This window comes from Urocitellus parryii, chromosome 3 (genome assembly GCF_045843805.1).
Source record: "Urocitellus parryii isolate mUroPar1 chromosome 3, mUroPar1.hap1, whole genome shotgun sequence".
In the NCBI taxonomy this organism is placed as follows: Eukaryota; Metazoa; Chordata; class Mammalia; order Rodentia; family Sciuridae; genus Urocitellus; species Urocitellus parryii.
Window position 1 is genome coordinate 202,212,786 of NC_135533.1, and position 24,511 is coordinate 202,237,296.

At 40.8% G+C, this 24,511-nt stretch overlaps 1 protein-coding gene across 2 annotated transcripts in view; it reads right to left on the minus strand.

Annotated features, from left to right (window-relative positions):
• Kif9 (kinesin family member 9) overlaps positions 1 to 24,511 on the minus strand; it is a 58,574-nt gene that overhangs the window by 27,746 nt on the left and 6,317 nt on the right. For both annotated transcript variants that reach the window (XM_026389929.2, XM_077795689.1), the window contains exons 2-9: positions 23,896 to 23,993; positions 21,865 to 22,030; positions 20,208 to 20,314; positions 17,003 to 17,227; positions 5,423 to 5,506; positions 5,220 to 5,312; positions 4,287 to 4,434; positions 3,188 to 3,252 (exon numbers count right to left, since the gene is read on the minus strand). In XM_026389929.2, the coding sequence (XP_026245714.2) occupies positions 3,188 to 3,252; positions 4,287 to 4,434; positions 5,220 to 5,312; positions 5,423 to 5,506; positions 17,003 to 17,227; positions 20,208 to 20,314; positions 21,865 to 22,030; positions 23,896 to 23,988 (981 nt within the window). In that variant the 5' untranslated portion in view covers positions 23,989 to 23,993. The remainder of the gene's footprint in view (positions 1 to 3,187; positions 3,253 to 4,286; positions 4,435 to 5,219; positions 5,313 to 5,422; positions 5,507 to 17,002; positions 17,228 to 20,207; positions 20,315 to 21,864; positions 22,031 to 23,895; positions 23,994 to 24,511) is intronic.

The window sequence follows — 24,511 nt, forward strand, 5'->3', positions numbered from 1 at the left end:
TGGAGATATTTGTAAAATGAACAAAAGGAGACCACTGTGAAAGGTGAACCCTAAACAGAAACCTGCTCCACATGCCTCCTAAGCCCACCAGGTTCCACCAGAATCCCTCTGGAGGGGCAGCCAGCCATGGGTAATTATGAAAGGAGACTTATGAGATGGCCACATGAGCAGGTATTTTGGAAATGGCCCAGATGCTATGCCCCACTGCACGATGTCAGATGAGGGCTGGAGTGCTCCTTCTTGGCAGAAAGGAGCAGACAGAAGCATCAGGAAGCAGACATGGAGATTCCAGCCTCATCCCATGCTGGGCTGACTGTCGCCAAGGGGGCCTTGAAATAAGGAAGGTTTGGAAAGGGGATGATGGGTTGCCTCAAGGAAGTGGTCCCTCAAGGAAGAACTGAAAGGATTCTTCCTTGGCTGTCGGGTCTGGTACTTAAGAACTCTTCCACTCACCACTTGGGTGACCTCAGATAGATCTCCCCTCTTTCTTGTAAAGTGAAGGGAGCCCTGCCTTGTAGAATCCCTGGGAGGCTTAGTGGCAAAGTATACAATGTCAGCCCTCAGAAGTCCCTATTGTGAGAGATGGTATTGCTTCTGTGAAGGGCCAAATCAGACCCTCCTATTCTAAGCACAGCAGCCAAGTGTAGTCATGACTCCATTGCAGTGGTTACACACACACACATACACACACACAATGACGGTGCACAAAGTAACACAATCCATGCCAGAAACATTTTTTTTTTTACAGTATTTGTTGCTGTTTAATCCCCAAAATACAATTAGGACAGAATTAGCTTTAAAAAATCTATTAAATAGAAAACTTTGCTATGGATTTAATCTTACCCACTTTGCATTAAATTTGCCTTTAGAAATCAAAACATTATGGCTCTCATTCTTAAATTAAATGACCAAAAAATGTGAGAAATTCCAAAGAAGTTCTGAGAACAATTATGGTTTAAAACAATAAAATTTAAATATTAAAAAAAATGGCCTAAAATTTTTCTCCCATAGTTTCTTCTTTTGTTATTCTTCTATTGGGACAAGCAAATCTGCAATACCAAAATATTTGTTAAACATAAGGGTCACAGTTATTAAAAAATTATTTCTTCTAAATTTCAAATTTATCCACTGTTAGTCATCTAATTAGAGAAAACAATGAACACTAATTTTAAATTTAATTCTTCACAATATGCTTGGTAGAAACATTTTATAGTTTTAAAACATTTGTAGAAGAGAATGATTAGTTTCCACACCCTCATATATCTTTGTCCCAAACACCTGAGGCCCTCCCTATAGGTCTATGGGCTCTCCTGGATAGAGACCCTGACTGGTGGGGCATTAGGCCCTGTAGGTACCAGGAGAGGTGCTTCCTGTGCTGTGGAAAGGGGGCTTCCACTGTCATGGAGAGCATGTGCAGGAGTATGTATGTGGGGTGCTGGGGAATGGAGCCCAGGTTTCACGTATGCCAGGCTCTACCACGGAGCCCAACCCCAGCCCAGAGGACGTCTTTCTTAATGAGGCATCCAAGAGACCCGTTTTTTATGACTCCCCTTGGGGTTTCACCATGCTTTGTTATGAGATGAGACCAAGAGATTCCTATAGCCTTCCTCTGGGGATGCACCTGCACGTCAGCTGGAGCTCCTTGCCCCAGCCTCCCAAGTCCCAGGGCACTGGATTCATGGCAGGTGTACTCCCCCTGGAAGTTAGGACTGTACCTAATGAACACCACTTGGAGGCCCAGCAGGTGTGCATTGCCCCATAGCATCCTGTTTCACCTAAATGAAAAGGGTTGCCTTAAGTATCCACACTTTTTTTTTCCCCTGTACTGAGGATTGAACCCAGGGGTGCTCTACTACTGAGTTACACCTGCTAGTCATTTTATTTTGAGATAGGATCTTCCTAAGTTGCCCAGGATGGCCTTGAACTTGTGATCCTCCTGCCTCAGCCTCCTTAGTCACTGGAAATACAGGTATGTGCCACAGCATCCAACTGAATATTCACACTTGTAGAGTAACGTATCTAGTGATGGCCTTCCAGACCTGTCTTATTTATGATGAGAGGCTCTTCAAAGGAGAGGAGGAACCCCAGCCTGGAGGGGTCCAACTGTGTGAACTCACCTGAGTCAATGTGTTGGACCTTATTTCTGCCTCTGGTTCCCAAGAGCCTCTCCCTTCCCATGCTCACATGGGTCATGCCACTGGGTTAATCATCATGAATCATACCTGTGGCCACAGCTCTTCCCTACTCAAACCCTGTGATGGCTCCAGCCACCTACAGGAAAATAGCCAAGTGCTCAGCCTGGTGACCAGGTCCCATTCAGTCTTGCAAATTTTCTTTCTCTCCTTCCTGAGCCCTCCTCTACAGGAGCCAGATGTTCCCGGCATGGGTCACACCTTCAGTCCCACTGTTACCTCTGCCAGGAATGCCTCTGCTCATCCTATCACCAAACCTTAAACTCCAGCCAGTTCAGTGCCAATAGCTTCAGGAAAAGTCCCCCTTCTTTCCTCCCTGGACTCGTCTACAGGGATCCTCCATCTTGGCCTTTCTCATTACTTAGGGCCATGGTTTCTTTCTTCCTGGGCTGGGAACTCTGAAGCTCAAAGCCAGAGTGATACGACTCATCTCTACCAAGCTGATCCCTGTTTACCACTGGTACATGGCAGGCCTTAATACCTATCTTAGAAGTATAGCCTGGAACACTGTAGTGTTTTCAAGATGTTCAAATATGTGTGATCATAAAGAACAATCAACTGTCCTTCTCAATCCAAATTCAGAGGAGCAGCCCCCACAGGAGGCATGTGCCTTCCCTCCTTTGATAATCTCTCCTGCCTAGCCAGCCTCCCACCTTGTCCTCTTCCTCAACACAGTTCAGTGCTTGGTGTTTGGATCCCTGCCTGAGCCCCTCAAGGAAATTTTGGCTCAGACTCCTCCCTGGGATCCTTGATAATGACTATGGCTAGTGTGACAGCTGAGCCAATCAGGAGCCAGTCTTACCCAGTTCTGGCACTCATGAAGAGGGACTCTAATCTAGTTGCACGGACTTTTTTTTTTTTTTAGATGTCAATGGACCTTTATTTTATTTATTTATATGTGGTGCTGAGGATCAAACCCAGTGCCTCAAAACATGCTAGGCAAGTGCTCTACCACCGAGCCACAACCCCAGCCTGCAGTGGCTGTCTTTACGTACCGTTTCTTCCAACTGGGCGGCTTCTCCATAGATGTTTGTCACAAGGACCATATTGCAGTTTCCCCCTGTAGAAAGACACAGAAGGGCATGAATCATGTGGATCTTCTGCTAGGAGACTTCCTTGGGGCTGGTGGGGTTCTGTTATGGACTGCATGTTTGTATCTCCACAAAATTCATATGTTGAAGCCCTAATCCTCAAAGTCCAATCTCCAAGTACCTGTGTGACAGTATCTGGAGGTAGGGACTTTGGGAGATAATTAGATTTAGAAGAGGTGGGGCTACTATATCGGGATTATTGTTCTTATAAGAAAAGAGATTAGAACACTCTGTGTGAAGATGTAGCCAGAAGGTGGCCATTTGTAAGCCAAGAAGAGGACCCTCATCAGGAATCAAATAAGCCAGCACCTTGATCTTCCAGCCTCTAAAACTATGAGAAATATGTTTATTGTTTAAATTACTCAGTCTATGGTATTTTGTTTTATCAGCTCAAACTAAGAGTCAGATAAGACAACCTAAGCCTGTATAATGCTGAGGGAGAGAAAGAGGCCATCAGATGTACCTAAAAGAGGAGCCAAGAGAGAACAGTAGACAGCAGTGGGCAGAGGAAGGGGACAGGGTCAGGATAGAGGGTGTGAGCCAGGGTTCCACTCAGGGCATCACTCACCTAACAATCAGAAAACAGTGACTGTGTCCTTAGGCCCAACATAAAGGCCTGAGGACCATGGGAATGACAAGACATAGGTCCCACTGCTCTGCCCAGGAGGCTGCAAGGGGAAGGAAGGACATGATGGGTGAGGTCCTCACCCTGGTCTTTGAGACCATGAAGGATTCTGGTTTAGGAACAAGGGAAAAAGACAAGGTATTCCCAGCAGAGGCAAAATCTTAAGTAAAGGTTCTGAGAAGTGAATCGCAATGGCATGTGCTGGATGCAAGAGGGTTTGATTCTGCTTTTTCAGGTGTGTCTAAAGTCACGGTGAGAGGGCTGTGGGTAAGTTCATGCCCCTGTGAGGGAGAAGTTCTAAAATCCACAGTGAGATGTGCCAGACCTGCCCTCCCTGGGACACAAATCCTCCTTTCTGGGCACCAATCACATTCTCACCTAAGGAGTCCTTCAGGGCATGAGTGAGCTTGCACTGTCGGAAAGGGATGTGGTCCCGCTTATGGTCCCCAAGGGCAATGATGGCTTGCTCCAGGAAAGACAGCGACTTGTTGATGTAGGTGGCTTCCTTCAGAACTCGACCCTCAGACTACAAAGCAAAGGCAGTTCTACTTGAGAGGGAATGGCTAAGAATGGCTGCCCTCTACACACTAAGAATGGCTGCCCTCCTGGTTTGGGGTGATACTGCATGTTAACAGGCAGGCTAAAACCTCCTTCCCAGAACCAGGGTCTTCCCTCAATGTTGTGGGGTTGTATTCCATCTGGGGCTAATAATGGTAATACTCAGGAACTTAAGACAACATTCATGTGAATGTTCGCAAAAAATATGAATACTTACATGAATATTCATATAAATAATTCAAAGATTTGCACTAACATAAATGCACATGGGAATACTTATACAGAGAGCCAAGCAAGTAACCTTGTGAGCATTCACACAAACACCAATACAAAGCGACATGTGAATACGCATGTGGAATACTCTTGTGAATACTTGTGTTAATACACTCATATGAATATTTACTCGAAATGTAATACTCGTGCAGACACTCATGTAAATATTTATATTCATACATAGAGAAACACTATATTAAAATGGGGTGTTTACTGAGCCAAGCACCTTGCTAATAATTTAGGGGCTATCATTTCATTTAAGGTTCAGAAAAATCCCATGGAGCCGAATTACCCTTCTGTAGCAGCTATTCCACCTGTACTAATTCTGTCCCTCCAGCAAGCAGATGGATGTGCTGTACTTCACCTGGCTCAGGACCATGCCCTTATATCCCAGTGAGGGACAGTCCATATGCACAGGCACTGGGCCAGACACAGATCCCATGTCTGGCTGAAAAGGAACCTCTTGCTCCTCTCACTTACCCCAGACTTCCCCAGCCTCTCTGAGCCTGCCAGATCCACCAGGTTAATTTTGGAAGTAACATACTTTTCATCTGATAAGGTCCGGGAATGTGCCTACAAAAAACATCCAAACAGAAGTTTGATGGTCCCAGGGAGGAGCATCTGACCAGACAGTTCCCAGGGGAATTGACTGCCCTTCCCAAGCTATTCAGAGGTGCACCCACCTCCATGTAGATGGTGAAAATGCAGTGTGACCTGGATGAGTTTTTGTTCATCGTGTGGGAAGCTATAATCCTGTTGGTCTCTCCCTGAAGAGGAAGGGAAATGTACACATACTGAAAAGTGAAAATAACAAGGCATTCCAATAACTCTTTCAATTATACCAATAGCTACACAAGTGATCTCATATCACTGTAATCAGTTGGGACTTCCAGAAAAACCTCTTTTATAAACTAGTAAAAAGGAGAGAAATTGGAGTCTAGACCTATACTTTTACCTGTGCTAGAGATGTGCAAATTGGTATTGCTCTCTGAAAAGCAAGGTGACAATAAGAATCAAGAGCCTTAAAATGGGGGCTGGAGGCTGGGCGCAGTGGTGCACACCTATAATCCCAGCAGCTCTGGAGGTGGAAGCAGGAGGATCGGGAGTTCAAAGCCAGCCTCAGCAATTTTAGCGAGATGCTAAGCAACTCAGTGAGAATAAAATACAAAATAGGGCTGGAGATGTGGCTCAGTGGTCAAGTTCCCCTGAGTTAAATCCCTGGTACCCCCCCAACAAAAAAATGGGGGCTGGAATTGTAGCTCAGTGGTACAGCATTTGCCTAGCATGTGTGAGGTACTGGGTTTGAGCCTCAGCACCACATAAAATAAATAAATAAGATAAAGGTACTGTGTCCATTTACAACTGAAAAAAAAAAAAAGAGCCTTAAAATGTTCATGAATATTGAATTGGAATCAACCTGCACATCCAACAATCAGAGATCAATCAGTTCAATAGAATATTAGGCATTCAGGAAAATGCTAACACGTTTTTTAATACCTGAGAAATGCAGAATCTAAAATCACACTATGGTATGATCTAAAGGATACAAAAACATTTACAGACAAAATAAGAAGAATTTGCTACCAAGATGTTAAAAATAGGGCTGGGGTTATAGCTCAGTGGTAGAGTGCTTGCCTAGCACATATGAGACAATGGGTTGGATTCCCAGCACCATATAAAAATAAATAAAATAAAGATATTGTGTCCATCTACAACTTTTTTTTTTTTTTTTAGTACCGGGGATTAAACTCAGGGGCATTCAACCACTGAGCCACATCCCAGCCCCCTTTTTTTGTATTTTATTTAGAGACATGGTCTCATTAAATTGCTTAGGGCCTCCTAAATTGCTGATGCTGGCTTTGAATTTGTGATCCTCCTGCCTCAGCCTTCTGAGCAGCTGGGATTATAGGTGTATGCCACCATGCCTAGCTCTAAAAAAAATTTCAAAAAAGATGTTAAAAATAGTTGTTTTGGGGTTTATAGTCGAGTTGGGGTTTATAGGATTTTTTTTCCTACCATTTGTATTTCATATTTTTTACAGTAAACATGTATTACATGATCTATTTTTATTCATGGTTTTACTCTCTATGGTTTCAGTTACCTATAGTCAACTGAGGTCTGAAAATATTAAATAGAAAATTCCAGAAATAAACTATTCACGAGTTTTAAATAACTTTTATTATAGTGTATCACTGTAATTGTTCTGTTTTATTATTAGTGATTGTTAACTAATCACTTGTTGTACCTAATCTATAAATTAAATAAATTTATAAATTATCATAGGTCTATTTGGATAAGAAAAACATATAGTGTATATAGGGTTCAGTACTATCTGAATTTTCAGATATCCACTGGGGGGTCTTGGAATGTATCTCTAATGCATAAAGGGGTACTACTGTACTTCTTAAATATAGGTAAAATAAGTAATTTATGTGTGTGTGTGTGTGTGTGCGCGTGCGTGTGCGTGCGGTGAACATGTATGTGTGTGTTTGTTACCAGGGATTGAATCCAGGGGTACTTAACCACTGAGCCACATCCCCAGCACTTTTTTATATTTTATTAAAGACAGGGTCTCATTGAGTTGCTTTGGTCCTCATTAAGTTTCTGAGGCTGGCTTTGCACTTGTGATCCTCCTGCCTCAGCCACCCTCAAGTTACTGGGATTATAGACATAAGCCACTGAGCCTGACAATAATTTATATTTTTAAAGGGACAGTCAGCCCTTATCTTTAATTCATAGGATTGGACACTAAAACCAGAATACATTTACAAGGGGATATAGCAGAAATGGCTATATTTAGAGAAAAAAACTCCTTACAGAATGAATTCCTGTCTCCTAAAAGACACCTGAAAAGTGCTATGAACAAGCCCCAAGCAGTGCTGCCATGGGCATCTGGGGAGAGGGGCTTTCCCCTGTTGAGGAGTGAGTCTGGTGGACCCCTATGGCAATGCATCTTCTGTTTACCTTTTGTACAAATCCAGTGACATTGGCTTATTTCACCTTTATTTGTCAGGCCCCTTCTTCTCAAGTACCCTTTTCCCCTTAACTTCCTGGCTCTTATTTAGCAAAGGGCCAGAGAAAGTACCATTTCCTCCATGCAGAGTCTTCTACTGACTGATCCTGCCCTGCATCCACTGGGGTGACTGTCATTCCTGGAATAGGGCTCACACTGTGCTATATAGTTGTCGTAGGTTTTTCCCACTCTTTTGCCCATCTCAGAGTGAGCTAATTCTTTAGGCCTTGCATTTGTCCTGTCACCACCAGAGCTCAGCAAGGACATGGTCCTGGAAGGCATCAAGGTTTGAGGAAATTATTGCTATTAACAAAGTGCCTATATTTATGTCTACATCCAGTGAGTGCTAGAGCAACATTAATCATACACGGAGCAGCATCCACTGAGACCTATTGTGTAAAAGGCATTGCAGTGAGTGTTCAGGGTGCCCGCCCGGTCCTGATTCTCAGAACCTTTTGAGATAAGTACTATCAGTATCTACACTACAACAGATGAGCAAAGTAAGATTACGAGACTATGAGAGATTAATGATTTGCTCACAACTAGCCTTTATAGCTGTAAAGAAACCTAACCTTAAGCCCAGGTTCCCTAATTCCAAGTTCTATATACTTGTTGTACTGTATTTTAGCCCCAAACAAGACAGAGGCTTCTATTTTTGGCAATATAATAGACTAAATATCTAGAAATCCTCCTGCCAAATACATGAAGGTGATGGGCAGTTTAAGACTCCTTTTGAATAACTGCCTGAGAAAGCAAGAAACTTCCTTTTGAATAACTGCCAGGGACCAGACTCAAAGCAGGAATCTAAGGATTATAAGCAAGAACCAAGATTCTTACTGCCCTGGGCACCTGCAGACTGTTGCTGATAGACAGTCCTCTCTGTACATCTCCCTGTTGTGCTGAGGCAGGAAACTGAGATGTTTCCTTTTCTTCTACAGCCCTTTGCTCTTCGCATTCTAGGGGAGGAAGACCTGGAACCTACCCACCCAAGCCATCTGTTCCCACTCAAAGGGTGATAAAATCTTTCTTTCTCAGAACTAAGTTTTTACATTCCAGGATCAAGACCTTATCTTTTTCCAAGAGAGAATTTGCTCATATTCCAGAGTAAAAGCAGACTGGGGGTAAAGCACATGCTTAGCAGGAAGGAGGCACCTGGGGTTCAATCTGTAGCACAAGGGAGGCACTGCCCCCCCCCCCCCCCCCCGCCAACACACAAACAAAACAACCTTCCCTTTGCCTCAACTTCCTGATTTATTTTGTTTTGTGTTTGCTTTTGCAGTGCATGGGAAACAAACCCAGGAACTTCACAAGTGTTCTACCATTGAGCTACCAGCCCTATCCCAACTTCCATCCCTCCAAGTATGTCCATGGTTTACTATGGTATGTGTATTCCCTTAGAGCACTCTATCATTCTCCCCCTCCAAAAGTCATTCTTCTTTGGAGAATCTCTGATTATTTGACTTCTTTTTTAGATTAACAAAGGGAATCAAAACATGAGAAATGAATAAAATTCTCTCAAAAATAACTAGTAGGGTTAAAAAAGAACAAAATAAAACTTTTAATTTTAAACAATATTTAAGTTTATTAAGCAATTTTCTTTTTTGGGGCTAAGGATTGAACCCATGATCTTACAAATATCAGACAAGCACTCTACTACTGAGCTATACCCCCAGGCCCTGTTAAACATATTTTTTAAAGTATTATAAAATGTTTAACTTTCATTACATTCAAGGTTTATACTGCTCCCAAAATTTGCATTATAACTAAACTTTCAAATCTGCTAACACCCAATGAAGTGATTTCAGTCTGAATTTTAAAGCATCAATTTCTTCTTGCAAATTTTTCCTGACATGTCCTAAGACAGAATAGAATTTTTGGAAATGAGAAAATATAGTACCTGATCCTAAAGAGAAGATTAGATATTAATCTACTGAAGAGAGAATTAGGAAACTAGAAAATAAATCTGAAGGGATTACCAAGAAAGAATCATACAGAGACAAAAGAATAGATAACAAGAAAAAGACATGTGGCTGGGTGCAATGAAACATGTCTGAGATAAAACAAAAAGGGCTGGGGATATAGCTCAGTGGGAGAGTGCTTGGCTAACATGTGAGGCCCTGGGTGCAATTTCCAGTATCACAAAAAAAAAAAAAAAAAAAAAGAGAGAGAGAAAGAGATATGAAGGATAAAGTAAGAAGACAAGTGTACCTAATCAGAATTCCAGGAGATAACTAAGATAAAAATGGACACTAACACTCAAAAGAATTATTGCTGAGATCTTTTCTGTGATAGGAAAGACATGAATCCACAGCTTCATGAAGCATAACAAATCGCAAGGAGGACACTTTAAAAACCTGCACGGGTGCCAGGTGCAGTGGTGCATGCCTGTAATCCCAGCAGCTTGGGAGTCTGAAACAGAAAGATCATGAGTTCAAAGCCAGCCTCGGCAACGGCAAGGTGCTAAGCAACTCAGTGAGACCCAGTCTCTAAATAAAATATAAAATAGGGCTGGGGATGTGGCTTAGTTGTCAAGTGCCTCTGAGTTCAATCCCCAGTACCCCTCAACAAAACCAAACCTGAACAATACCTTCATCAGAGGGAAACTACCTAATGCCAAAGATCTAAATGCTGCCAGGAAGAAAAGAGAAATTGCTCACAAAGGAACAGCAGGTAGACTAAAAGCTGGCTTCTCAAGAGCACCTTTGGAAGCTGAAGAAAGGGAAATACCACCTTCAAAATGATGAGGAAAAAAAATAACAGTCTCAAAATCTATGCCTAGTAACACAGTCTTTCAATGAGGATGAGTTCTATCTCCAATAATAGCAGACTACATTATATAGACAAATCCTCCTATAAAAAAGGTGCTTGATAAAAATAACCCTAACATCATCTTTAAAATGTGAAAGCTGACAAGTTGGTAGAAAACTGACAGGGTTAATTCTGGGAGAATCCTGTTCCCAGAGAAGTAATGATAGAATCAGAGCACTAAGGTTGTTTTTTGTCCTAAGGATATTTGTCCATACTAGAAAACCTCAACAATAGCTTCACTGGGTAAGGGGAAAAAACAATCAAAGCCTGCACTTGGCCCAAGAAGAAGAATCATAACCAATCCAAACACATATACATTAAGCTGACACTCCAAAGACTCTACCCTCCGGACAGAGAGAAATCAAACAATCTACCCCAACAGTCAACTCTACAATAATATAGAGAAGCATTTTATAAATGGACAAAGAAGAAAGGGGAAAGAAAAGCAATAAATAAATAAACCTCCCCTGAGAAGTTGTGGCCCAGTCTGGTGGGCCAGAGAACCTAAAGCTAAGGTGGTCCCTGGATGATATTGTCCCCACAGGCTCTGATAGAAGCAAATTCAAAATCTCTCTTTGGAATGCACATTCTTCTTAGGCCAGTGGGAAATTTCCACAAATAATTTTCCAATAGCAATAACTAGCACACAGTCAAAGATAAATAGGCATACAAGAAAATAAGAAATTGTAAAAGTGGGGTAGAGGTTGTGGCTCAGTGATAGAGCATTTATCTAGCACGAGAGGCTCTGGGTTCCATCCTCAGCACCACATAAAAGTAAATAAATAAAATAAAGGTATTGTGTCCAACTACAACTAAAAATAAATATTAAAAAAAATTGTAGGGCTGAGGCTGTAGCTCAGTGGCAGAGCACTTACCTAGCATGTGTGAGGTACTGGGTTCAAACCTTAGCACCACATACAAAAATAAATAAAGGCATGCTGCTCATCTATAACTATAAAAAAAAATGTAGGGGCTGGGATTATGGCTCAGTGGCAGAGCGTTCACCTAGTGCGTGCGAGGCCTGGGTTCGATCCTCAGTACCACATAAAAATAAATAAAATAAAGGTATTATGTCCAACTACAACTAAAAAATAAATATTTTAAAAAAACTGTAAAAGTGAATAAGTGGAAAATCCTACAGACTTCAGTCACTGAAAATATCAAAAATTAAAAAATTATATTTACCATGTTTAAATAAATAAATAAATAACCAGTTTAAAATTATCTTTATGTGAGAAAATTATAAGACATAGCACTTTTGAACTAAATAAAACTTCTAGAAACAAACCCTACCCACAATATCCAAAATTAAAAACTTAGTGGATATGATTGACAGCAGATTAGACAAGAAGAAGACAGAATTAGTTAACTAAAAGCAAGATCACAAAGTTATCAAAAATGCATCATAGCCAGACATGGTGGTATATGACTATAATCCCAGTGACTCAGGAGGTTAGCACAAGGAGATCGATCACAAGTTCCAGGCCAGCCTCTGAAACTTAGTGAGACCTTGTCTCAAAATAAGAAGGATTGGGGATGTAGCTCAGTGGTACAGTACCTCTGGGTTCAATCCCTAGTATTGTGTGTGGTGGGGGGTCAGACAAAATGAAAGAAAAAATGGAGTGAGAGCCGTAGAGGATTGGTGTGAGGTCTTATGTTAGAATTAAGAAGAATATGAATAAGAAAATGAAAAAAATTTTTATTGAACAGAGAAAGGCTGAAAAATTTCCCCCAAATAATAAAAATTAACAATACACAGGTTCAGGAGAACCAATAAATTCCTAATATGACAAAAAAAAGTTTTTACAAATCACATCATTTATAGTGAGACTGCAGGGAAAAAAAAAAGCTAAAATAAACTTTTTAAAGCAACCACACACAAAAATTACTTTTTTTGTGTTGCTCACAAGAATGTATCTAACAAACTGGGCATGGTGGTGCATACCAGAAATGCTAGCAGCTTGGGAGACTGAGGCAGGAGGATCATAAGAAACCCTGACTTAAAATAAAAAATAAAAAGGGCTGAGGATAGAGCTCAGTGGTAAAGTGCCCTGGAGATTCAATCTCCACCTGGAGATTTAAAAAAGCATCTCACAGCTCTTCTTCCATAAGGAGCATAACTTACTGAGCCCCTCAGCTGCTAGGCTCTGAAATCTACCACCATGTTTTCATGGAAGCCATGTGTTATTGCCAATCAACTGTGCCTCTGTATACAGCCCCATCTCCTTGATCTTGTAGCTTGCTTCTAAACCACAGACTATGATAAAGGTAAAGAGATTTGCTGATTTAAAATAAATCAAAAGGAGATTATCCTGGGAAGACCTGACCTAATCAGGAGAGCCTTGAAAAACTTTCTGCAATTGACCTTGAGGAAAGAAGTCGCTATATCTTGAGGGTCCTAGGAAGACCCCAATGAAAAAGCCACATGACAATCAACTGTGAGCAGACTCTTGGAGCTGTGGACAGTCACCAGTTTACACCAATGGGATCTCAGTTCTAGAACTTCATGGAAATGAATTCTGCCCACAGCCATATAAGCTCAGAAGAGGACCCTAAAAAAAAAAATAACACCTTGATGAGACCCTGCAAAGGACTTACCCTTGCTAAACCTAGGCACCTGATCCACAGAAACTGTGAGATGATAAATGTGGTTTTTTTTTGTTTTTTTTTTTTTTTTTTTTGGTACTGGGCATTGAACTCAGGGCCACTCAACAACTGAGTCACATCCCCAGCCCTGTTTTGGATTTTATTTAGAGACAGGGTCTCACTGAGTTGCTTAGTACCTCTCTTTTGCTGAGGCTGGCTTTGAACTTGCGATTCTCCTGCCTCAGTCTCCCAAGCCGATGGGATTACAGGCATGCACCACCGCACCCGGCTATGTATGTTATTTTAAGCTATTAATTTTGTGGTCATTTGTTATGCAGCACTAGGAAATCAAAACACTATGCTCTTATGGACTGCTTCCAAGAAAGGACTGAGTGTAACATGAATATTAATATATATCCATTCTTTTGGGGCCAACTTTGGTTCAAGGCCCCCAATAGCCTCGCTGAACATTCCTTATATACATGGCAATTCTTGCCTTTTGCATGAGAAGAGCTGGAAGATCCAGCCTTACCCTTCCTATTCCTTGACTCAGGGATTTCCCTAATAACATTTTTTGCATATTTAATCCCATCTTGGCATCTGCTTCTTAGAGGATCCAGGCTAACATACTTTCAAGAATGGTAAGTAACCAGGCAGCACAGGCCTGTAATCCCAGTGACTCCAAAGGCTGAGGCACGAGGATCCCAAGTTCAAGGCCAGCCTCAGCAACTTCGTGAGGTCCTAAGCAACTAAGAGAAACCCTGTCTCAAAATTAAAAATAAAAAGGCTGGAGATATAGCTCTGTGGCAGAGCATCCCTGGGTTCAATCCCCAATTTAAAAAAAAAAAGACCAAGCTAATGATTATCTTATTAGTCAAAATGGTGGCTACTTCTAAGGGGTATGAATATGAATTCTTATTCATGTTTAAAAACTTTCCAAACGTTTTGACCTTTTTAACTTTTATTATAGTCACTGGAAACTTACAGCAAACATCATTCTTCAAAACGAAATGTCAGGAACAACAAGAATGCCCCATTGCTGCCACCAGGGAGGCTTTTTCTTCTTGGTAGACTCAAGGGATTCAGGCATAAATCACCCAGAGGACACTTATGTGACTTTGACTTTTTTTTTTCAAAGCAGTTTTACGGATTATAATAACATACATACATACATACATATATATATATATATTATATACATATATATATGTTTATATATTTATAGTTGTTGATATATATATAGTTGTTGTGTATATATTTATAGTTGTTGATGGACCTTTATTTTACTTATTGATGTGTGACACTGAGAAAAGAACTCAGTGCCTCACACATGCTAGGCAAGCACTCAACCACTGAGCTACAACCCCAGTCCTTATTATAATTTAAAAACCACAAAATCTACTATTTTAACTAAACAATTTGGTGATTTTTCTAAGTTTACAGAATCGTGCCACCATCATCACCATCCTATTTTAGAAATGCTGCATCATCAACCCCCCAGCTCCCTGGGGCCTATTTGCAATTACTTCCCACTCTCTCCTCAAAGCAACTGCTGTTCTGCTTTCTGTCTTTATAGATGTGACTGTTCTGGACATTTCATGTGAATGAAATCATTTAATAATGTGGTCTTTGTGATTGACTTCTTTCACTCAGCATGTTTGAGGCTTATCCATGTTGTAGTACATATCAGCACTCCGTTTCTTTTTATTGCTAGGTAGTTTTCCATTGTATGGATGGATGTACCACATTTTGTTTATCCATTCACCAGTTGACAGTGTTTCCGTTATTTCCAGCTTTTGGCTATTATGAATAATGCTGCTAGGAACATATGCATATAACTCTTTGGATGTACATATGCTTTCATTTCTTGTGGGTAGATACCTAGGAACAGAATTGCTAAGTCCTGTAATAAAATTCATGTTTAGGATTGGAGATGGGAGCTCAGTGGTAGAGCTCTTGCCTAGCATGTGTGAGCCTTGTGTTCAATTCATCTGTACCACAAACAAAAAAAACAAACACCCTGATATTTAACTTTTTTGTGGTTTTTGGTTTTTGTCTCATTTAAAATTTTATTTTATTTTTTTAAAAGAGAGAGTGAGAGAGGAGAGAGAGAGAATTTTTTTATCATTTATTTTTTTAGTTCTCGGCGGACACAACATCTTTGTTGGTATGTGGTGCTGAGGATCGAACCCGGGCCGCACGCACGCCAGGTGAGCGCGCTACCGCTTGAGCCATATCCCCAGCCCCCTAAAGTTTTATTTTATTTTTTATATGTTTAACTTTTTTTAGGAAACTGTCAAACTGGCTGTATCATTTCACATTTTCACCAGTAATGTAGGAGTTCAAGCCTAAATGACTTTTAAAAGAATAACATACACTTTGTTGATTACTGGGGATTGAACCTGGGGAATCCCAGCTTTTTTTCATGTTTTATTTTGAGACAGAACTTCACTAGGGTGCTAAGGCTGGCCTCAAATTTGTGATTCTGGGCCCAGAATGGTGGAGCTTGTCTGTAGTCCTACTGGCTCAGGAGCCTGAGGCAGTAGGATCTTGAGTTCAAAGCCAGCCTCAGCAACTTAGAGAAGTGCTAAGCAATTCAGTGATACCTGGTCTCTAAATAAAATACAAAATAGGCCTGGGGCACTGGGGTTGTAACTTACTTGTAGAGTACTCGTCTCACATGTGGAAGGCATTGGGTTTGATCCTTAGCGCTACATAAAAATAAAATAGAGGTATAATGTCCATCTACAACTAAAAAGAAAATTTTAAAAAACAATAACAAATAAGGGCTAGGGGGCTGGGACTGTAGCTCAGTGATAGAGTGCCCACCTCGCACATGTGAAGCACTGGGTTCGATCCTCAGCACCACATAAAAATAAAGATAGTGTCCAACTATAACTAAAAAAAATTAAAAAAAAAAAAGGGGGGGCTAGGAATGTGGCTCAGTGGTTAAGTGCCACTGAGTTCAATCCCGGGTACCAAAAAAAAAAAAAAAAATTGTGATCCTTGGGGCTGGGGGTGTGGCATGTGTGAGGCCCTGGGTTCAATCCTCAGCACCACATAAAATAAAATACATAAATTAAATAAAGGTATTGTGTCCATCTACAACTTAAAAGAAAATTGTGATCGTCCTTTCAGATGAGCACCACCCTGTCTGGCTGTAAGAGCATTTTTATAGTAAGAATTTTGTTTGTTTTCTAGTCCTGAGAACTAAACTTAGGGACTCAAACATGCTAGGCAAGCATTCTACCACTGACCTACATTCCTAGCCCTTATTTTGAGTCTGGGTCTATGTTGTCCAGGCTGGTATAGAACTTGCAATCCTCCTGCCTCAGCCTCCCAAAGTCACTGGGATTACAGGTGTGGGCCACTGCACCTGGCTTTATTTGTATTTTTATTTTAAGACATAGTCTAGGTTGCCCAGGATGGCCTTGAACTTATGATCCTTGTACCTCAACCTCCCAAGTATCTGGGATTACAGGTATTCACCACCATGCCTAGCTAAAGATGTTTATCCTTATTTTTTCTATGTTATAAGGGCTCACAATTTAATGTTAACTAAAGAGAAAGACAGGGTGAGAGAGAAAACACAAATAATTTCAACTCTGTAAAGAAAAAAAACTGCCCCAGGAAAAAAGGCTGGAAGGAAATAAACTAAAATATACATTATTGTTGCCTTAAGGGAATAAGTTTATAAGTTAACTTTTTTATTCATATTATTTAGTTCTGACTGGATTTGCATATATTAATATATTTATTTTCAAAATAAGTAGAAAACTAAAGATGGAGGAGGGAGGGAGTGGGAGGGAAAGGTTGGCCAGGAAAGGAAAGGAGCCCTTTGACTTGATCATCTCACCTCAAAAAGGAGACTAAATGCATCCTCCTCCTGACTTGTGAGGTGGACTGACAAGCCCTTAATGAAGACCCCCTGAGGATTTTCCACAATGGTCATTGGTGTGACTGAAGGTCCAACATAGGGCAGAGTAGACAGGAGATCAAACAGGCTCTCATTATAGATTTCCAAGTAGGAAACACGCACAGTGATGGCATGTGTAGGGCGCTCTTCAATCATCTTAAAAACCTAGATGGGAGATTGGACAGCAGTTACCAAGGGCAGAACTCCAAGAGCCAGGGTTGCTCTTACCTCAGGAGAGAAGATCAAGAAGTATAAGACAATTCTTGTCCTCAAGGAATTCATCATAATCTAACTGGCATGATGTTCACCATCAATAATTATTATGATTAGTCCAATGGGTGATATTAATTATCATCTTATAGTTGTTTGAAGCATGACTTCCTGATTGGCTAACCCTCATCTAGTCACAAGAAGTAGAGGCATGATGAGTGAAAAAGATTCTGAAGTGAAGATCTCTTACATATGGTATTCTTACATATGGTATTCTCCATATCTACACACCTCTTTTGTATCTATTATTCAATTTCATCCTCACAAATCCCCTGTGGGAGGCAGGCAAGAGCAATTCCCATTTATGGAAAGTTCCATGCATTAAAATTTTCTATAGTCACTCTGATAATAAGGATAGAGGCAAAGCCAGAATTCAGCTTCCTTAACTCCTAATATCCTTCCCAGCATGACTTTGGACTAGTCTTTTCCCCCTGTTAAGTTTCTTTTCTTTCTTTCTTTCTTTTTTTTTTTTTTTTTTTTTTTGGTTGGGGATTAAACCCAGGGCCTCGTACATGCTAGGCAAGCACTCCATTACTGAGCTACACCCTCAGTCACAGTACCTTAATTTTTTTCCTTGTTAAATAGAGAATTGGGCTGATAATCCTCAAGTCTCACTTTTTCTAAAAGGTTAGACTTGAGATGTCCAAAATGATAGATAGTAACCACAGATGGCTGTTGTACACTTGAAATGTTGCTAATGCAAATGAATTTAATTTAAAATTTTATGTAAATTAAATTTTAAAATTTATTTCATTTATCAGTAAACTTTTAAGTATGTTTGTAACAACTTTAGTATGTAAATCTACTTTTTCTCTTTTTTCTTCTTCTTCTTTTTTTTTTTTGGATTAAACCCAGGGGTGCTTAACCACTGAGCCCTTTTTATTTCTTTTTATTTTTTATTTTGAGGCAAGATCTCTAAGATAAAAAAAAAAACTTCACTAAATTCCTGGAGCTGGCCTTGTACTTGCTTCCTGCCCCACTGAGATTATAGACAATGCCACCACACCCAGCTAAATCTACTTTTTCAACTCGAAATTTTACAAAATGTGAATGAATACAGGTATTTCTGCTAATACTTAGTGCCTAAATTGAAATGTACTCCCCAAGTATAAAATATAAATCAAATTTCAAAGACTTATTAATAGAAAAATAATGTGAACTATTTCAATAACTTTTATACTAATTACATTTGGAAATTATATTTTGAATATACCAAGTTAAGTTATATTGCTAAAATTAACAAGAATGGTGACACTTGCATGTAATCCCAAGCAATTTGGGAGGGTGAGACAAGAAGATTGCAGGTTTAAGGCCAGCTTTTGGAATTTAACAAGAACTTGTCTCAAAATAAAAAACAAAAAGGGGTGGGGATGTAGCTCAGTAGTAAAGACCCTCTGGGTTCCATCCCCAGTACAATATAAAAAAATTATATTGTTAAAATTATTTTCACACTAGGCATAGTTGGCACACATATTGGTACTCCCAGCTACTCAGGAGGCTGATGCAGGAGGATCACAATGTCAAGGCCAACCTGGACAACTTAGGGAGACCCCTCTCTGAAAATAAAATTAAAAAGGGCTGGGTGTCACATTCCATGACTAAAACTTAAGGTCACTCCAGGTGAACCTGGCTGGCACGAAATAATCACACAGAGACAGAGAAATACTTTTCCTTTGGGTGTTACGATGGCTCCTCTTACCTTAGGGGTCCGTGAAAAGACAGAGAGAGGAGCATGTGCTGAACCCTTTTATTGGGGAGAAGCCATTCAATTGAGGCAAGGGGTCAGGTTTCAGGGGGTTGAGTCTAGTTTCGTGATGTCAGCTGTCAGCAGACTGACTGACATCTAAGAAGGCCATGACCATCTCATGAGCTGTGTGGGGATCATAAGCAGAGCGAGGCCCACCTAAACAGAGGGGCAACGTCGGTTCAGTCCACTTTGTGCACTCAGTGCTCATATTTCACACACACACAGCCCATGGCTGGCTTGCCACATCTCCACGTTCTCATTGCTCAAGGCTAAGGGGTACTTGATTCCTATGTGGCAACTCCCAACTGCTGGGGATATAGTTCAGCAGTACAGTGCTTTCCTACATGTGTGAGACCCTGGGTTCAAACCCCAATATCCCCCAAATAAGTAAAATTTCACCTATTTATTTTTTAAATGTAGCTACTAGAAAACTCAAAATTGCATATGTGACTTACATGATATTTCTATTAGGTGGCACTGGACTATACAACTGCAGACTGAGATGCTGAGATACCGAAGCTTTAGATGGTTTATATACTAGGATATCTATACTTCTCATAGGATAAGGCTGTCAAACCACAAGATGCTTTAGTGGGAAGGTTTTTTGCTTCCTCCTCCAAACATAGTCTTCACAGAACCCAGGCTAGCAGGCCCCAAAGGAAGGCCTTTATGCCCTGTCTTCAGTCATACTTCACTAAGCCATAGTTGACACAGTTTTGAAAGCTCAGGTCATGGTTCACTTCTTGTCTTTGCTCTTTAAAGGCAATGTTGGGTAAAGAAGCCAAAGCCGGCCAGTAAAGTTAGCTCTGAAAGAGCCCACATTATACTAGTTAAAACAAGGAAGGACTTTCAAATCTTTAATTACAGAATCACAAACTATTGGAACATGCCTGCTCCCTCTTTTACAAATGAGGAAACAGTGTGGGTGTTTGAACCTCTAGTCTCCTGAGGCCTCTACCCCCTCCCCCCGCCATGTGAATTTATTCTGTCTATAGTACTGGTACCAGTACTGGCTGCAACTCCTCAGAGGGCCAGATCCCATTATTTCTATTAGCTGATCTGAAATTGTCAGCATCTATGGCAGAGAGGGGACCTATGTGACATCCCACCCATGGGCCCACTCTCTACCTGCTGCAGAGCACGAGGGAGGATCCCCCGGTGCTTGTAATTCTCAGTGGCCCCCGTCATGGTGTATGTCTTGCCAGCTCCCGTCTGCCCATAACACATAATGGTACCTGCAAACATTTCAGAACACATCTCAGTGACATCCAGGAAAATAATTCTAAGGACAGTTCTCCCATTCCCCAGCATATCTAGTGCCAAGCAGAACCCTTGTATGAAGGTAGCCAGTGGGAATTGGCCAAAGACATTAGGAATTCCACCATGGAGGAGGATGGGCAAGCAAAGGAGTAGTAAAACTGATGACACATAAACAGTCAAAACATGGGTATCTGCCCTGAATTTGTAGTCCACCCAGTGCTCTAATGTTGTCTGCACCAAGAGATGTTCTGGGCCTAGAGAGGGAGAGAGGGAGCTTCTAGTCCTAGAGCTTCTGAGAACAGGGAGTTTCAGGGAAGTGAAGAGTGGGAACTTTTACTTAAAAGATGAGGAAGGGAACAGGAGCATTAGACTTTCCTCCTTCTCTTGCAAGGTCATGAACTGCTTGGGTCTGGGTCTGGCAAGAGTCATCAACTTATCCATAAAAACAAAAAAGGCTTTTAAAATCTCCAGGAAGAGATAGAGTAGAAAGGGCATTTCCTGTCAACATTTGCAGATTCGCACAGGACAAAGAGAGCTCCTAGTTAGTCCAAGGTCACTTCCAAAAATGGACCATCATTACTGGTCCCTGATCTGGTTCCACTGAATACCCTGAAAGACTTTTCATTTGTACTTTTCATATCCTTTAGGTCTAGCATCACCACCAGGCTCTGAGACATGAACTAGGTAGTCACCCTGGGCTCCCATCTGCTCTTGCTTTTGGCTTGATCCCATCCCAAAGACTGCTTCTGGGTGTTTACACAGCAGACCTGACAGAGCAAGCACTCTACCACTGAGCTACACCACTGATCCCATGTTTTAAGATTAATAAACTTAGACTAAATAAGTTTTTAAAACATTCTTAATAAAGCTGTTTTTACTTTGTTGAGAAAAATCAATCACTGATGAAGCTTTTAGGGATAATATGAATAATTCTATACTGGAATATGAACAGTAAAGGGATTACAATAAGTTAGAATAAATGGAAATAGTTTCCAGCAGGTAGCTAAGAGAAAAATGTTTAGACATCATCAAATTGATCATAAAGACATATTGTCAAACCAACATTTTAATAGGATAATAGTTGAACCTCTACAACCTATAAAAAGCCAGGGTCTTCTAATCATCCTATCAAGGTAGGATCCTAGGGTAGTGGGTCAGGCATGCCCACAATGTCATCAAGCAAATAGGAAGTTTTCCACTATTAAGAACATGGAGACAGGGGCTGGGGATGTGGCTCAAGCAGTAGCACGCTTGCCTGGCATGTGTGCGGCCTGGGTTTGATCCTCAGCACCACATACAAACAAAGATGTTGTGTCTGCCGAAAACTAAAAAATAAATATTAAAAAATTCTCTGTCTCTCTCTAAAAAAAAAAAAAAAGTTAAAAAAAAAGAACATGGAAACAGGAAAATGAGCCTACAAATGTTAGTATGTTTTATTTTATTCACCATAAAATACTTGTATGTCTTCCTTCAGAAAGTGATCCTCAGGTTCTTAGGTAAAACAACAATTAATTAATTTAATTACCATTATAGCCATCAAGGGCTTGAGAAACCACATCCTTTGCGACTGTCTCATACACCAAGTCCTGAGAGGCATCATGGAGAACCCCATCCAGCTTGAATGACCAGTCTGTTTGCTGGTTATTGACAACTCCTTTCCGGATATCTTTTTTTAAGTGAATATCAATGCTCTAGGAAAACAGAGAGAAAGGAAGGGGGTGAGGGGGAGATGGAGAGGGGGGAATGGGAGAGAAAGAAGGAAGGAAATTATATGTCAGTTACAAAAAAGCCACTGATACCAAAGGCCTGACCTGGAGAAAAACGAGGAAGCAATCTCATTTTGAGGTTGCTAGTGAACTTTAGGATGAGCAGGGACTCCCATATAGATGAGATTCTGGATGAACAATTTGGTATAGAAGAAGGAAGCGCCTGCAGGGAGGCCATATCACCCTGTGGAGGAAGATCAGAAGACATGCACTTCCTAGTTTCTGTGTCTCTCATCCTAGTTTACAGGGTGTGGCTGTTTGGCTCCCCCATCTATGAAATGGAGTCAAACCAATTTATCATGTTCGTAGTAAACAAGACTTAGACATATCCTACAAGTATAGGAGGCCTTGAATTAGGTCAGAGGGAATAGTGAGCTTGGTGACAGAAGCCTGGGCTTGAGCCCTGTCACTGGTTAAAAGTGGTAAGGTCTCCCTCAGCTCTGCATTGTGGTAAGCACCTATTTCTACATATATACCAAAGCCCAACGTGAGTAATAATGAGGTAGCCACAGAAAAGGCTCTGGGCCTCCCAGACACCGTCAGTCACTCACTGGTATTAGAGTAAACTGAAGGTGCCCAGCCTACTTGTAATCAAGATTTTTAGATGTATGTATCTTCATTGCAGCCACAGTGGCAGCAGCTGGCTTAGGAACATACTGGGTAAGGTCAATGCCTCTTAAGATTCCAAGCTTCTTAATGGGAATTCTGATGTAAACATTATCTTGCTGAAATTATATACTGGCTGTTCTAATCCAAAAGCTAAGACCTGGCCATGCAGAGAAAAACCAAGACCAAGAAGACAGGTTTGGTTCATACATATATAAAATGCTCTGTGCTTCTATGTTCATTGAAAACATGTACTGTAGGGCACATTAAAATATTTATTTTTTAGTTATAGTTGGACACAATGTCTTTATTTCACTTATTTATTTTTATGTGGTGCTAAGGATCGAATCCAGGGTCTCACACAGGCGAGGCAAGTGCTCTACCACTGAGCCACAACCTCAGCCCCTATAGGGCACATTTTAAAATGCCACATTTGAGCTCTTTTTTGAGTGCTAGAACCTTAAAGTCTTGAGCAGATTGCCCTTGAATTCTTCTTTTAAAAAATGTCTCAATGCTGGCCAGATGGACCTGTACATGTTTTTACATCTAACACTCTCATGCTGTTCTAGGCCTGTCAAAGGCTTCAGAAAGATTCTTAGGACAGTGGTGAAGGTACAGGGTGAATAAATCTTCAGTACTCATGATAAGAGTCTCCCCTACTGCTTGGATAAATTTAACAATAATCAACTCAAAACAACACTCTTTTTTTTTTCTTTAGTACCAGCGATCAAACCCAGGGGTGCTTAACCACTGAGCCAAATTCTCCAGCCCTTAGTTGTTTTTTTTTTTTTTTAAATTTGTATTTTGAGACAGGGTCTTGCTAAGTTGCTAAGGCTAGCCTCAAACTTGTGACCTTCCTGCCTCAGCCTGCCTAGTCGCTGCAATTACAGATATGTGCCCCCATGCCTGCATTCTTACTATATGCATTCTTACTATACCCCTGAGAAATTATATAATGGAAGAATGCAGGGTAAACTTCTTAACAGTAAAATTGTTAATAAAGGACAATTAAAGATGGGAACCTCATGAACTTTCTCATTTAATTTCAATGTTGAGGGCGTGGTTTGGATTTGATGGATCAATTCTGTCCTGGTCCCTAAATAGTTGTTGGAAATAGGATCCCACTGTAGTGAGGTAGAACAGAGAAGGACCCAGGAAGGCAAAGGCAAACACATTCTACTTACTTTATTGTCATCTCCATATCTGATCATTTCATGAGCAAAGTCATCAGTGGGTTTGACACGGACAAATGCATGAACCTTTTTTCTGGTACCCATCCTAGCTAAAGGGAAGAGGACAATGAAATTTTCAGTAGTCATCATCAAATAACAACTAGAGGAGTCATTCATTTAAGAAGATCCAAAGAGAGTGACCTGTAGCCCATTTTTCCCTATCCCCCTGAGAGCCAATCTTCCTTTTCACCTCTGCCTTTCAATTTTCTCTGGATAGTGCACCACTCAACAGGTATGTGTACTTCCTGCTTTGAAGGCTGCTTCATCATTTTCTACCACTGACCCAAAAGAGACTGAAATACAAAGAAGAAAGAATATTCCCTTTAGTTGGCCTATTCTAAGCTGTTGTTTCTAGAAATATTCTGCGTAAGATGAGTCTCCTTATGCTTTGCCTCATCTATTATATGCTTGTTATGAAATTCACTAAGAGTAGTTTTTCTTTTTGTAGTACTGAGAACTGAACCAGGAGTACTGGTTCAGTAATATGCCAATTATTTCTATTTTTTATTTTGAGAAGAACTTATTAAGTTGCCCGGGCTGCCACTGAACTTGCCATCCACCAGCCTCA